This window comes from Hipposideros armiger, unplaced genomic scaffold (genome assembly GCF_001890085.2).
Source record: "Hipposideros armiger isolate ML-2016 unplaced genomic scaffold, ASM189008v1 scaffold_51, whole genome shotgun sequence".
Classification (NCBI taxonomy): domain Eukaryota; kingdom Metazoa; phylum Chordata; class Mammalia; order Chiroptera; family Hipposideridae; genus Hipposideros; species Hipposideros armiger.
The window spans coordinates 1,206,398-1,220,914 of record NW_017731401.1 but is presented as its reverse complement, the minus strand read 5'-3'; the positions used below and the strand labels follow the sequence as shown (position 1 = coordinate 1,220,914).

Below are 14,517 nucleotides of genomic sequence, written 5' to 3'. Positions count from 1 at the left end.
GATTTTACTATCCCCTCATTTGACAGATGCAAAAAACAAGACCCAGAGGTTATGAGTGACTTACTGCCCAAGTAAAGTTAGTAGGTGAGAAAAGATGCATAAGAAAATCTACTGCTGCCTGATGGTTAAGATTATGGACTCTGAAGTTAGATCATGGGTTCAAATGCTGACTCCAAAACTTAGTAATTGTGGGATCCTGGACAAGTCACTTGTAACCTTATTCCCTCTATATTTCGGTTTTCTCATGGAGATAATATGAGTAGTTTCCCTCTGAAAACTAAGATAAAGTGCTCACACACAGAAAAGTTCTCAACAAACGCTTTTATCATTTAAAGCTTTAGTATCTAAAAGAAGGAACATTTGGAAATGACATTTCATTTTTTGAAAACAAGACTTTTTGTCATAAGCATAAGAGTATTTCTAGAACTTCTTGAACCATAATCATAAATACTTCAGATTGGTAACATTTTCATTTTTAGCAAACTCATTCTGCATGCCTCTTCCCTTTTTTTACTTTTTAAATTACTTTTAAAAACCTGCAAGAAATCAAACTATGTCCTTTGTGTTGAGTACACATTTGGTAAACTTTACCATAGAGCATACTCCCATTTGCAGAATCTAATTTTTAAAGTGACACTATACAAATCTGAAACAGTATTGCACTGCAACCAATCTCATTTCTGGAGGCTAGCCAGTGCATAAATATACCTCAGAAAAAGAAGAGAGTGCTACCACAATATGCGGGGAAGGGAGGCACTGTGTCTGTGGGAAGAGTGTAACTCCTATTCTACAAACTATATATGTACTCACATCTTCTGGTGTTACTTGGCACATAGTAGGTGTTCAATAATTTATGAGTGACTGAATGGATGAATGAAAAGGAGAAACTTAATAAATGTTTCTTCAAGTGAACTAAATCAAACAAGAAAACATTGTGATAACCATGGGAGGTACCCTTATAAACCTAAGTAATTAATAAGGCTGACCAAGGTTCTAAGCCATAGCCCAGGGACTAGAAGACACAGATATTCTACAATTTTCCCCCTCCTAATTAATTTCAATGGCCCTCTCTATATATTAAGCTTAAAAAATTATACCTAAGGGGCTAAGGGGCCGGCCGAGTGGCTCAGTTGGTGAAGAGCTCACTCAAGAGTTTGAGCTCTAGAGCAACAGCAGTTCAATGCCCGGCCAGAGCTGAGCTGCCGCTGAGCTGCCAAAAGGTGGCAGGATGGCTCAGCTAAAAAAAAAAAAAAATTATACCTAGGTGAATTCCTACACAGTAAAAGCTTCCTTTATGAGTATAAACTGCTTCCAGGAATTAGCCACAATCAGCAAATTCCTTTTGTACATATATACATATAAAAGGGGTCTCTAACTACAAAATAAAATTCATGTTCTGCTGTGTGTTAAAATGTCCATTGCTACTAAAAGGTTTTTCTTTTTTACTATTCATGTCACATTCAAGGCAAGAGAGCAATTTGTTGGTGCACACTTATTCCTCAATTAGTTCAGGACAGCTGAACTAAACTCTTGCATAGTTTTGCCCCCAAGCCTTGTTCCTAAATGTTAGCGTGCCATTTGATATCAACATAGCTGTACAGATGAATTCAGAAGTCATCTTGTAAAAACATTTTAAGCAAAAACCTATGGGCATACGGCAATAAATCTGCCACTAAAACAAAATAAGTGGTATAATTTTAAACTCTATCTTCAGAAATAAATTTTTAAAAATTAAGACATCGTAAAAGTAATACATGATGGCTTCTGCATGATAGATCTGTTATCCTATTTGCAAACATTATCACCTCTGTTAATACAAATTTCTATAATCTTTTTTAAAAGCTAATTTCCTTAGAAATATATTTTCAAAGGGATGATGTAAAACATGCAAAATTTAACTATAAAATGATAGATAAATAAAAATTAAAACCTAAAAATTTTCTTCCTGGTCAACTCTTGTTTAAAAAATTATTTTCGACAGTGTTGATAAAGATAGATCAAGGTTTTGTTTTGTTTTTTTAACAATCACCTGTGTAGTTCAGGTTAAAGCATGCATTATTAAAACAACAAAATCCAAATGCTACTTCTTAAATATATTGCTACTGGTTCACTTTAAAATCCGTTAAAAATAAATTCTGAGTATGAAAGTCAAAATCTAAAGTTATGAAACAATAATTAACAACTTCCACAATTAGTATTGGGCTGGGGTTCCAAATTAAATAGTAGCAATTTTTAGTGTATAATAAATTAATACAGATTAGAATAAATACAGACCATTAGTAATATAATTTTCATAAAGAAGTTACCACTACTTGTTTACCATATATTTTGGAGATTTCTGATAGTTTAAGTTTAAGGTATACTTCATTTTTAAACTACTTATAAACCAGATTAAATACCTCTTTGCACCAAGGTCCCTTTTATTTATATAAAATTATTTTTCAGATAGGGTAAAGTTAATATAGAATAATTAATGAGCAAGGAGAAGCTAGTTATAAAACATCACAACTCTACTGAAAAACCATGGAAATACCTAATTTTTAAAAGCATCCCTGAAATTACAGAATGTTTCATTCCCATTGAAACAACTATATGTATAGGGAAAACACATATGAAGTTTATTTAAAAGGAGCAAAAAATGGGGAGAACAAATGTACTACTTAAAAGTCTTTACATCTTGAAAATGAACAATGGACAACATAAGTTTTAAAGTGGTAATGTAAATCAAAGTAAATCAAACTACTTTCCCCACCAGATTTGAGACTGCAAATCTCTTTAAAATTAGAAATCATATCATACATTTTATAATTTTACACGCTGTATATTATTGTTTGCATTATTATCAGATTGTCCACCACATGTATCAACAAATAATTTAAAACCTTAAGTAAGGATAAATAGTTCCACATAATTCCTAATTGTTGAGAGTACCAATTTGTACTTTCTTGTCCTAAAGTTGTTAAGTCTCATAGATTATTCCTGGCACTTCTAGGATTTCATGCATTAATCTGCTTCACCCATCCATATCTTTCATAATTTTCTGGATAATAGAGAACATATACAGAGCCTCTATGTACTTGTACACATAAAAAGGCAATCTAGCATAGTGGTTAAGAGCCACCATCTGAGTCCAAACACTGCCTCTGCACTTACTAGCTAGCTACGTGACCCTGGGCAATTTACTTAACTTTTCTGTGTCTGGATTCTTTATCTACAAAACAGGATACATACCTATCTCAAAAAGATTAAGTAACAATTATAATTGCTTAGCTCAGTACCTGGTACACAATGCTACATAAGGGTTAGCTATTATTATTACTATGTGTCATATACTGAACCAAGTAGTTTACATGCATTATTTCATTTAATTCTCACTTAACTCTATTTTACCGATGAGGATATTGAGGTTAACACTGGTTCAGCAGCTTGCCTTTAATAAAAAAACTAACAAGTTGAAGGGCCAATATTCAAACTGAGGTCTGCCTCCTTCACCACCCAAGCCCTGAGAGCTATGCCGATGTTTCTTCAAAGTAGGCTCCGTGGATACAGTCATGGAGAATTCACAAGTTTTCACTCTGATTTTTATTTTAAATTATTCTAGAGATAATTTTCAAATGAAAGACATTTTCACAGAGTAGATTTTAATTTCTTAAATCATCTGAGATATACAAAAACCCATGGTGCTCTCAGGAATATTCATAGAGATCTAGGAAATTTTTTTCCCTTACAATGTAGTCAACTTTGAAAAACTTCAAACATAACACACAGCTTGCATTCTTCAAGAATGACGACAACTATTTTTCAAAATTCTTATGCCTATTTCATTATAGATACCAATTATCAGACCTTTTGACTAGTCTAATTACTTGAAAAAGTTAAAAACAAATACTATGGTACGCCTTTGTAACACTTAGTCTTGTCTTTTAAAAGAACACACATACATTAAAAGAAATAAATATTAAAAAGGTATTTCTTTAGTAAACAGTACTATTCACAATGAGCACCAGTCTCTCATCTTTAATCCAATTACATAAACTACAATAGCCTACAGGATATTTCTACTTGAACAACACAAAAAGCGAGCCCCAAATAAACTCATTTTCTCTATACTACCTTTTCCCAAACAAGATCCCTTTTCCACATCTCTAACTCCTGTCAATGGTATCACTATTCTCTTACTCAGGCTCATGACCACAGAATAATCTTTGACTTCTCTCCTTTATTCTCTGTATCTCGTCACCAAGTAGTATATAATAGTTCTTCCTTCAAATGGATTCTCTTAATCACAGACCCTCCTCCATCCTCAGTTATCAACTTCCTTCAGGTTTTCATCATTCCATGTCTGTTTCTAGTGCCTTTCACCCCATTCCTTCTCTCCAATCCTGTCACTCCATTACCTACCTATACCACCACCTGTTTATCCTTCTTAAAAGATCAATTTGATCATGCTAGTCCTCTGCTTTAAAACCTCCATGGATGCCCACTGCTCATCCTACAGAATAAAGATCAAATTTGGAACCATGGCTTTTGATCATTGGCGATTGATCCAGCTCACAGTGAGTTCTCCCCTTTTATGAAAGTGTGGCACTTATCACATAATATCTTGTATGTTTCTTAACCATTTCCTGTGACTATTATTAGTGAAGTGGAGGCTTCTGTAGGAATGAAATTCCTTTTGTATCCTTCCTACTACTCCGGTATTAAGTTAGGTACTGAGTAGTTAACCAATTACTGAGTTAGATGTTAAGTTAATCAGTGCATGTATACCGGGTACCTAATAGGTGATCATTTGGTTCAACAAATACTGAGTAATGAATTTGTGTCAAGGACTTTCATCTACTAAGCAATTTCCATATGCCAGACAACAACACTAAAACTTTACATACATTATCTCACATTGCTCAAAGCTACCCTGAGGTAGGTATTAGTTTCATTTTTAATGAGGCAACTGAGGATTTAGTAAGGTCACAGAGCAGGTATAAGAGAGATGAAATTCAAACTCAGAAATGAACGAAAAGCCTGTGCCCTTCACCAGTGTACTCAATTCCTCCTATAGAAACATTACCTCAAGAGGCTGTAATCTACCTGGCACAGTGGACATACACAATTATAATACACTGTAATAAATGCTATGAAGAATGCATAAGATCTTATTTAAGCAGGGAATGATGGGACAAACTCTAGGGTAAAGAGGACATGGGGAGAAGATATCCACAGGTGACGTTTGAAGACTGAATAGCAGTTAGTAGAGAGGAAGAAACAATCTTCCCAAAGAAGGAATAACATGTGCAAAGACAGAAAGGCACAAAATTTCAGCAACAAGTAGTGCTCCAGAAAGTTTCAGTTTTCCAGAAAGTAAAGTATGATAAGAGGGACTGGTAGGAAATGAAGCTAGAAAAAGCAGGCACAGTCAGATCTCAAACAGTTTAGCCAAGGAGTTTGGATTTTATCCATTAAGTAAGGGAAAGCCATTGAGTAATTTTAAGCAAGAGAGTGAATTATTGCATTTTTGTTTTAGAAGTATTGCTCTGGCACAGAAAAATGGACTGGAAGAGTTACAGCCTAGAAGCAGGAACTGAAGGCTACTGAAACAGTTCAGGCAAGACTAACCCAGCGCAGTGGTGACGGACAGAAATACATTGAGTCAAAAGATATATAGGAGGTAGAACCACAGGACTCAGTAACCAGTTTGACTGAGGTTTGGGTTTGGTAGGAAGATGAAGGAAAGAGGGGAATCTAGTCAAATTCAAGATTTCTAGCTTGAGCTCTGGGTGGATGGAAGTACCATTAATTAAAACAGGAAACAGAGGGGGAGAAACAAGCTGAAAGTAAGGAAAGCTGATGAGTACAGGAGGTGTTGGAACGTAGGTACATCCAGAAATAGTTGTCTAATAAACAACTAGGTAAGCGTAGGCCTCAGGAGAGAAAATCTAATGTGACTATATAAAACTGGGAGGTATAAGCCAGAAGAGTAGATGAAACTACCTAGGAAAGCTATACAAAAGGACACAGCCAAAAATAAGAGTTCTGGAGACCACCAATATTTAAAACACAGGCAGGCAGGGGTAAATAAAAAGGACGAACGAGAGAGTGGTGATACAGAAATTTGGAAAGGAGAGAATTTCATGAAGAAGGGCATTCTCAATGTACTGAATGTGTCAAAGAGGTGAAGATACAAACTTTAAAGCCTCTCTTGAATTTGGCAATTGAGTAACTGGTGACGAAGCAGAGAGGAATGAATGGTAAAGAAAATTAAACTAGACAGATGTTGAATACTGAATGGCAGAGGAAGAAAGAGATATTAATCTTGGCCGAGAAGAGAGAAACAGCGAGAGGAGAATAGAGGGTTGAAGAACAACATCTCCACGATGGCAGATTTTAGCATTTTTATAGGATGAGAGAGGGACCAGTACAAAGTGACATTTTAAAAATATGCCTTTGGGGGCCAGCTGAGTGGCTCAGTTGGTTAAGAGCTCGCTCAAGAGTTTGAGCTCTGAGCAACAGCGGTTCGAGTCCAGCCCGAGCTGAGCAGCCGCTGAGCTGCCAACAGGTAGCAGGATGGCTCAGCTAAAAAAATAAATAAATAAAAAAATAAAAATAAAAAAATATGCCTTTGTACTTACACTTAGTATATGGCAAGTTACCCATGATGAAATGTTAAAAAAAAAAAAACAAAAAACAAGTTGCAGAACAGGTATAGTATGTCACTTAAAATAAAATTCAGACTCCTTTCTATGGCCCTCAAGGCCTTTAGGTCCTTTATGACCAGGCCCCTGCCTAGCTCTGACTTCATCATATATATGCCATGCCCCAGCCACATTGGCCATTTTATTCTGATGCTTCCACATGCCCCCTCTGTTCTTCCCTCAGGGTCTTTACAACCTGCTGTTGCTTCTGCTTAGAATGCTCTTCTCTCTAACACAGGCTAGTTCCTTCAAGTCATTCAGATCTCAATTCTCCTTAGAAAGGAGCGTCCCACCTGTAGGTGATATTGCATTCCCCTCTACCCCAACCCCAAAGTTACCATCATTACCTTGTGTTAACAACTACCATTATCTGAACCTTATTTGTTTATTTATCCATCTTACCCCCTAGAATGTAAGCTCCATGAGGAGACAGATTTCATTTGCCTTGTTCTCCACATATCCCTGCTGCTTAAAATGCTTGGCACATAGTAGTCACTCTGTTGTTGAATGAAAATACATTCATACACATACACATACATACACACACACACACACACACACGTAATACATGAATGTATGTATTACGTAAAAAACATTAAGAAAGCTCTGAAAGGATTATTACTTAAACTTACTTAGAACAGGGGTGATTATGAGACTTAGGAAGAGAGGTATGTAATACCCACTCATTTTTTGCTTCATAGATCTCTATTCACATTTTGTACAAAAATCATGTCTTCTGTAATTGAAAACCAATTTTAAAATAATGATCTTGTGAGCCTAAGATAGTCAATCTATTCTGCCTACTTTCTTTTGATGGGTTGTCATGATCTAATGTGACTGCAGGCTAATCCTTGAGTTGCTTTGGTAGAGCAGTTCAAAGTTAGAATCTTAAACCTTAGAGCTGGAAATAACTTAGAGATCATCTAATCCAACCCCATAGTTTTACAAATGAGGAAGCAGAGACTCATAGTAATTTAATTAATAAAACTAGACATTGATGAAAAAATTTCAAAGACCAAATGATTAAGAACTACTTAAAAGAGCTAATCTACATGTTATATATAATTTAAATAACTAATAAAAGCTTACTAAAGCTTACTCTCACATATAACCTACAATCTTCTGGTGAAATTATTACTCAAAGTAAAACTGTTCCCTTAAGCACACTATTCGACCAATGAACCCTATGGTTAAGCATCGGTTAACCATTAAAATATGACAAAGGATCAGAATACATAAATATAGGGAAGGAAAATTATTGACCGTTAGGTGTGCAGGCTAACTGAACTAGCATGCACATCTTTCAACCAGGGTATATAATGTCAAGTATATAATACGTTTAAAGATTCGTTACATTTTGATTCAAATTTCTGTATCAATGTCTACCCACAATGTGTATTTAATGGAATTTAATAAAAGTTAAATGTTGAATGATAAGAAATACACTAAATGTCATTTACAGAAACACTTCACTATTTCTCTTTACATATATACTGTAGATTACCTAATACCACTTTGTTCGTTTAACGAACTACCTCATTTGATCCTAATAACAACTCCATAGACAACAGAAATTATTACTTCCATTCAATACAGAAAAATGAAGCACAGAGGCCAGCCGAGTGGCTCAGTTGGTTAAGAGCTGGCTTGGGACACCAGAGGGCCCCAGTTCGGATCCCACATATGAGGGCCAGTGACACTGCCCTCCACAGCTAAGATGCTGAACAACAGCTCAACCTGGAGCTGGGCTGCCATGAGTCGCCTGGAAGGCATAGCCTGCAGCCCCTGCTGCAGTGGGTTGCCATGGACTACCGTGTGTAGCCAGCAGCCAGCGTGAGCGGCCAGCAGCCAGCGTGAGCGGCCAGCAGCCGCGGTGAGCGGCCGACCAGAAGCCGGTGACTGATCTGCCTCACCAGGGAAGAGCACAATGATGGTGCCAACTTGGGCCAGTGAAGCAACGTCCTCCACCACTAGATTGAAGAACAAAAAACAACAGCAACTTGTCTGTTCCCCTTCCCCTGATTCCCCAGTACTGTTTCCCTCCCCCAACTCCCCAATAAAATCTTTTTTAAAAAAAAACAAAACACTTTATAATTTCCTTTCTTCCGCATTGGTGGAGGTGATGAGGGTACCAAGCCCCTAGCAGTCCTATCCCTTTCTATTTCATTTGAAATTTTAGTACCTAAGAAAATATTAGTCATTTTTCTTAGTGAGGAGAAACATGTGACAGTCACCTTAATTGACAACTGTGCTCATCAGGAATTCTGTATGAAATCTTACCAAATATTCAGTTATTTTCTTAATCCTAATAAAATAAAAATACCCTCTTACTTAGAAAGCTCTCTACAAACAACACCCAAAGTAGTGTTAAGAATATGGGCATTATAAAAACAAAGAAAAAAAAAGAATATGGGTGTTATAGTTGAAAAAATTTTTGAAACAAAATCTTAGTCCTGTCACTCACTAGCTGTTCAAGTGTGGGTACATTTCTTAGCTTCCTTGAGTCTCACTGTCCTCATCTATAAAATGAGGATAAACACCATCTGCCTTTGTGCACTGTTGGAAAAATTCAGTGAGTTAATATGTGTAAAGCACTTAGCTCTTAGAAAAGGTCCAGGTCATAGAGCTGGTGTTGTTGTTACAGAAACAAACAGATGCAGATTAAATACTGCTGAAAAGTAATGTCATTTAATTTATGTGAACTTTACTACTTTAACTTCTAGTGTGACTTTATTTCTTTTTTCTCCCAAGTATCTGGGACAGGACACAATACATCAATCACTCTTGCTCCCAGGGTAACAATTAAAGGGAGTGCTGTATTTCAGTCCTCTTCTAAGCCCTCTATTTAAGCAATATAGTATAAGTAATTATTATTTGACTATCTTTGAATTGGCTACATTCAAATCAAAGCTTACACTATTTTCACTCCTACTCTTTATCTAACTGCATTGTCCACTATGTTGAAATAAAACTAATACTAGTAAGCCAGTTTTATAAATACAAATCATGACACAGTGAATACATGTTTGATGAAAATGCGAGGAAGTTTGAGGAAGGATGGAGAAAGAGGCCTAAACTAAAAAATTATGTATTCAGCAGTACACCATGCACTTAATTTATTTTTTTTAAATCTTCACAGGCATCATTCTAATCAATATTAGCATCATTCTACAGATTAGAAAAGGGAAGCTTAAACTCTTGCTCACTCCTGCTGGCTCAAAGTGCTCCAAGCACTCTAACCTACAAGAAGGCTCTTGCTCAACTCAAGGCTTTTCCTCTTATAATCTCTACCCAGAATGCCCTTATCTCCCTTCAAAGCTGTCTCCTCCTCCTGCTCCAGGCCTCACTTCAAATAGTACCTACTCTTACCAACTCTAAAGTTGCATATACCAATTACTCTGTCCTTACTTCTTTCAAAAAACATAAGATGATCTGTATTCATCTTCTTGTGTTGAAGGATAGGAATACTTTGACTTACCACGCTGTATCCTGAGTGCTCAACACAGATGATGTTAGCTTAATGAATGGATGAACATACCTCCCTACAGTCATTTACAAGTAAATGGCAGGGTCTGGAAACCAAACAAGATAAATCCAACTGCAAATTCCAGCAAGGTCTTTTTTTCACTAGTGACAGGGGAGATGCTTTGGGCTGGGAAGTTCATTTAGAAGTGTGCCTTCCTGCTTTCCATATTCATTCACTTTTTAAAACTACATTTATCAGGATGTCATTGGTTAAAATTCATTCACTTTTTAAAAATTACAGAACTACCGACATGTATACTTAATACTACAAAATATTTAACCAGAATTTCAACGGATCTTACGTTGTCTTTCGGAATCACAAACTATTTGAAAAAAGCAGTGAATTTATGATGCCCCTTAACAATCAAAATACTTCAAAATAGTTGAGCAATTGACATCTTACATATAGTTATTTAAGGCTAAAGAAAATTCAAGTCACACACATAAATGCATTTTACCAACGGGCTTGTAATATTTTCATCTTTTATAAGATGTCTTGATTTTTCCCAATACATCATCCAGATTTTTATAAAAATCAGCCATGGGATGATCATTCTGATAACGGTAATAATGTTCTTTCTTAAAGATGACATGAACGCACTCAATCTGTTGCCTTTCACTATTAAACCACGTTCTTGCAGACAGAGGTCACCTCATGTAAAACGCCAAGTGCAGTTGGAGCAAATCACTAACAACATTCCCTTTGTTACCTCACCCAGGGGATTTAATACTTACTGCTGAGTCCTCCATCCTCGGATACGCCCGTCCCTCTCATTCCTAGGTAAGTCAGTCCCAATATTAGGAAAAACAAGCAAGCAGCAGTTAAGAGAAACATTGACAAGTAGTGGGCACTGAAACCCCCGGTTGGGGACACCTCCTCCCGTTTAAACTGCTGGAGAAGTTCCTCCTCGGGTTCGGAAAGCTTCGGTTTGTTGTATGTGTTTTTCAGGTAGGTATGATTGGAGCCCGTATGATTGGAGTGATTGATCCTGAGTGAACCAGAAGCGGACACCGCCACACCGGGAGGCAGGCTGTTGGAAAAAATCCTGGGGGAGTCCACGCTGAAGGCCCCACCGCCGACATGATTATTGGTTTTAAGAAGGGCGCCAGTGGACGAATCCAAGGTTGAGTCCATGTCAGTGAGCGGCGGCGGCAGGAGCGGGGCCAGTTTCTTGGCGTTCACACGGTATCTAGGCGTGGGGCTGGAGTCCAGCGGATCACACCCTCCTCCTTGCTCCGCCGCCGTCACCACCGACTCTTCGAGGTTTAGGCTCCTGTCTAGACTCCCTGCGGCCGCCGCCCTGTCATTCATCGCGATTCCTCCCCCTCCCTGCACCGAGGGCTCCAGGCGGCCGCCGGCCGATTTCGCAGTCAGCGGAGGGAGAGGCTTACTGTGGCTCCGTCTGGGCCGATGCCGGGAAAAGGAGTCATCCTTTAATACCTGCCTGCCGGAGGCCACGTCGCCGTCCTCCTCTTCCTCCGAGTCCGAATAGTTTTCCCGGCAGCTGTAGGAGAGAAGCCGGCTGCCATTCACGGTCCGGCTCGACCACAGCGGCTCCTCGGCCTCCGGGTCCCTGTCCTCCCCGTCTTCTCCCTCCTCGTCCTCGTCCTCAGCCGCTCCATCTCTTCCCGACGGGGTCTGCAGCTCCGCAGCCGCCGGCCTCCTGGCCCCCCACCACGAGTGGGGCTTTCTTCGCTCGGCCGAGGTGCTGTAAGTCACCTCGCTGGCGGCCAGGGGCGCCGACGGCGGTTTGAGCCCGCGGTACTGGAGCGAAGCCCGGTCTTTCCTCCCGCCGCCGCCGCCGCCGCCGGCCTGATCCCGGGGACTGGCCTCCACGTCCGACTCGTCCGAGCTGAAGCCCAGCAGCACTTTGCTGCCAGCCGTGGGGGCGGCCGAGGCGCCCCCGGGCCCTCCCAAGGGGCTCTCCGGGCCAGAGGCCGACATTCGGCTGAGGCCTCCCGGAGTCCGTAAGTAGGAGAGGTCTCCCGAGACCGGCCGGACCCCCATCCCCACGGCCGTCGCCGCTGCCGCCGACCCCGCCGCGGCGACCGTGGCGGCTGCCGTGTTATTGTTATTACTGTTCCGCGTCTTGTTGCCGCGGCCCCCGGACCGGTGCTGCTGCTGCTCTTCCTCTCGAAGCTTCTTCAGCTTCTTGAGGTAGACCGGGCGGGTGCTCTCCGTCACGGGGCCAGGAGACAGGCCGTAACGGCGGAGCTGAGAGAAAAGCTCCTCATCCGAGAGCTGCTGAGGCGCCGAAGCCGCTGCCGCCGCCATTTTCTCTCCAGGGTGTTTTACAAGCTCCGCGCTACCGGAAGTGACGCGCCGCCCTAGACCCTGAACTAGACCGGGCTGCGTCGCCCTCCCAGCGCCACGGAAGCCTGGGCCAATGGGAGGCGCGGGAGGAGCTCACCTGAGCGGGAAAGGGCCACCTGAGCGGCGCGCGACTCCGCGGCAGACTTTTTCTACGCGCTCACCTTGAGGTGCCAGCACACTGTCCCCCACCTTCTTCTGACTTTTTCCCGCTGTTCTAGCCCTGACCTTCCAAGTGCTGCCTCTTGCTAAACCACACCTTGACCTCCTCTTCCCAGGTTTCGGCCACCGGCCAGTAATTGAAATCTGCCTTGAAGTTCACGGCGTTAGTTTTCTTCCCATCCAGATGCCCGCTGCCGGGGAAAGCCTAGCAAGACTAAAAGAAATCCCGATGGCCAGACTAGATTGGCAATTTTCCTGCCTGACTCCAGGTTCTCTCTTTGCGCTTTGTCTTTACGCTTGACTTAACTAATAATAAGAAAAAAAAAAGTGAGATTCACTCGCTGCTCTTTTTGAGAAGCCTCTCCTCCATTCTAAGGATTAGACCAGTCACAATACCATTTTCTTCAAGAGCAGTGGCTATTTATTCCTTGGTTGGCTGTAGGTAGTATACTTTTTTCCCTTTTAAAATCTGATGATCTCGATAAGTCATTTTTGTAATTGAGAGAGCTCAGTATACCATTTGCTTCATTCTATGACAAAAAAAAAAAACAACAACATAAAACACCATCCTACTTATTTCCTTCTTGGTACCTTTCCAATCTATGGTTATCTATTTATTAATTGTTAACGACTATTTTTATGCATTTGTTTTTAAAATTATGTTTCTTATTTAATTGTTTATTGTCTTATCCCTTTGGACTGTAAGCGCAATGAACAGAAGTCACTTCTATTACTTGTAACTTCAGCCCTATGGTGCCTGACTCTAGAAATTCAATAAACATTTGTTGAAATAATGAATAAATGGCAAAGCTAGAACATGAGATGAATATTTTGACGTGGGAATAGTGGCAGATGAGGAGGAGAAACTTTCACACAGTCAAAAACCAGAAACAATTAAAACCTCGATATCCAACCCTCTCATTTACAAAATAGGAAATGAATCCCAGAGAGGGAAATTTGCCCAATTTGGTAAAGATTGCTTCTCTTAAACCCTGGCCGAGCTGACACTTGTTGAGTATTTAAACCCTCGTAGCTACACAGTAGCACTTAGCACAATATCTGATTCCCTATAATAATTTTTGGTTGAAAGAATTACTTTACCTTATTACATTATACACATCTGTACAGAAAAAAGTTAAACGTCAGAAACTAGCTTTTCAACAAACCGAATCCAACTGAAGAGTGATACTCAGTAACCTGAACTTTTGTTTGACTTCTCTTGGCAAAAGCTTGCCATCTTAAAAAAGAAAACAAACAAACCAAAAAAACCTTTTATGTGGAAGGGCACCTTCTTGTTCTTTATCAGGAGACTGTAAAATTTACAAATGTTCCCAAATCTATGACTGTTAGCACTTTGACACAGTAAATTTTAACCACTATGACAGTAATGACCCAGAATTTATTACTATAATTGTCTGGGTGGGGAATCAAATTATTACAAACTTACCAGACCTGTGTCTCAGTATACCAGAGTGGTTAAGCTGTGAGCTTTGGAGTTAAACAAAACTGGATATGGACCCAGCCCTGTCTCTTACTTTTATTCTTAGTTCAACATTTGTTCCACACCCTACTGGCTCTTCAGGTAGGAATCATAGAACTCTATTGGTTCAGCCTCTGATTTTCATGAACTTTTCAATATCCTCCTACAAGGATTATAAGACTACATTTCTGCCTGTGGCTTTGATCAAATTGTGTAATCTTTCTGAGCCTTAGTTTCTGTATAAACAAAAGAGAGATGATAAACCTTCCTCAGAAGGTTACTTTAAGGATTAAATAAGAAGATGTCTCCATAATGCTTAGCATCACGCCTAACACAGTGTACACTCAATAAAT

General features: G+C 39.7%; 1 protein-coding gene across 1 annotated transcript in view; it reads right to left on the bottom strand.

Moving 5' to 3' along the window:
- The window catches only part of LEMD3 (LEM domain containing 3), a 62,490-nt gene extending 49,189 nt beyond the window's left edge, over positions 1 to 13,301 (bottom strand). Inside the window, exon 1 of the mRNA XM_019640565.1 lies at positions 10,947 to 13,301. Coding sequence (XP_019496110.1) covers positions 10,947 to 12,486 — 1,540 coding nt within the window. The 5' untranslated portion in view covers positions 12,487 to 13,301. The remainder of the gene's footprint in view (positions 1 to 10,946) is intronic.
- Between the last annotated feature and the right edge of the window lie 1,216 nt (positions 13,302 to 14,517).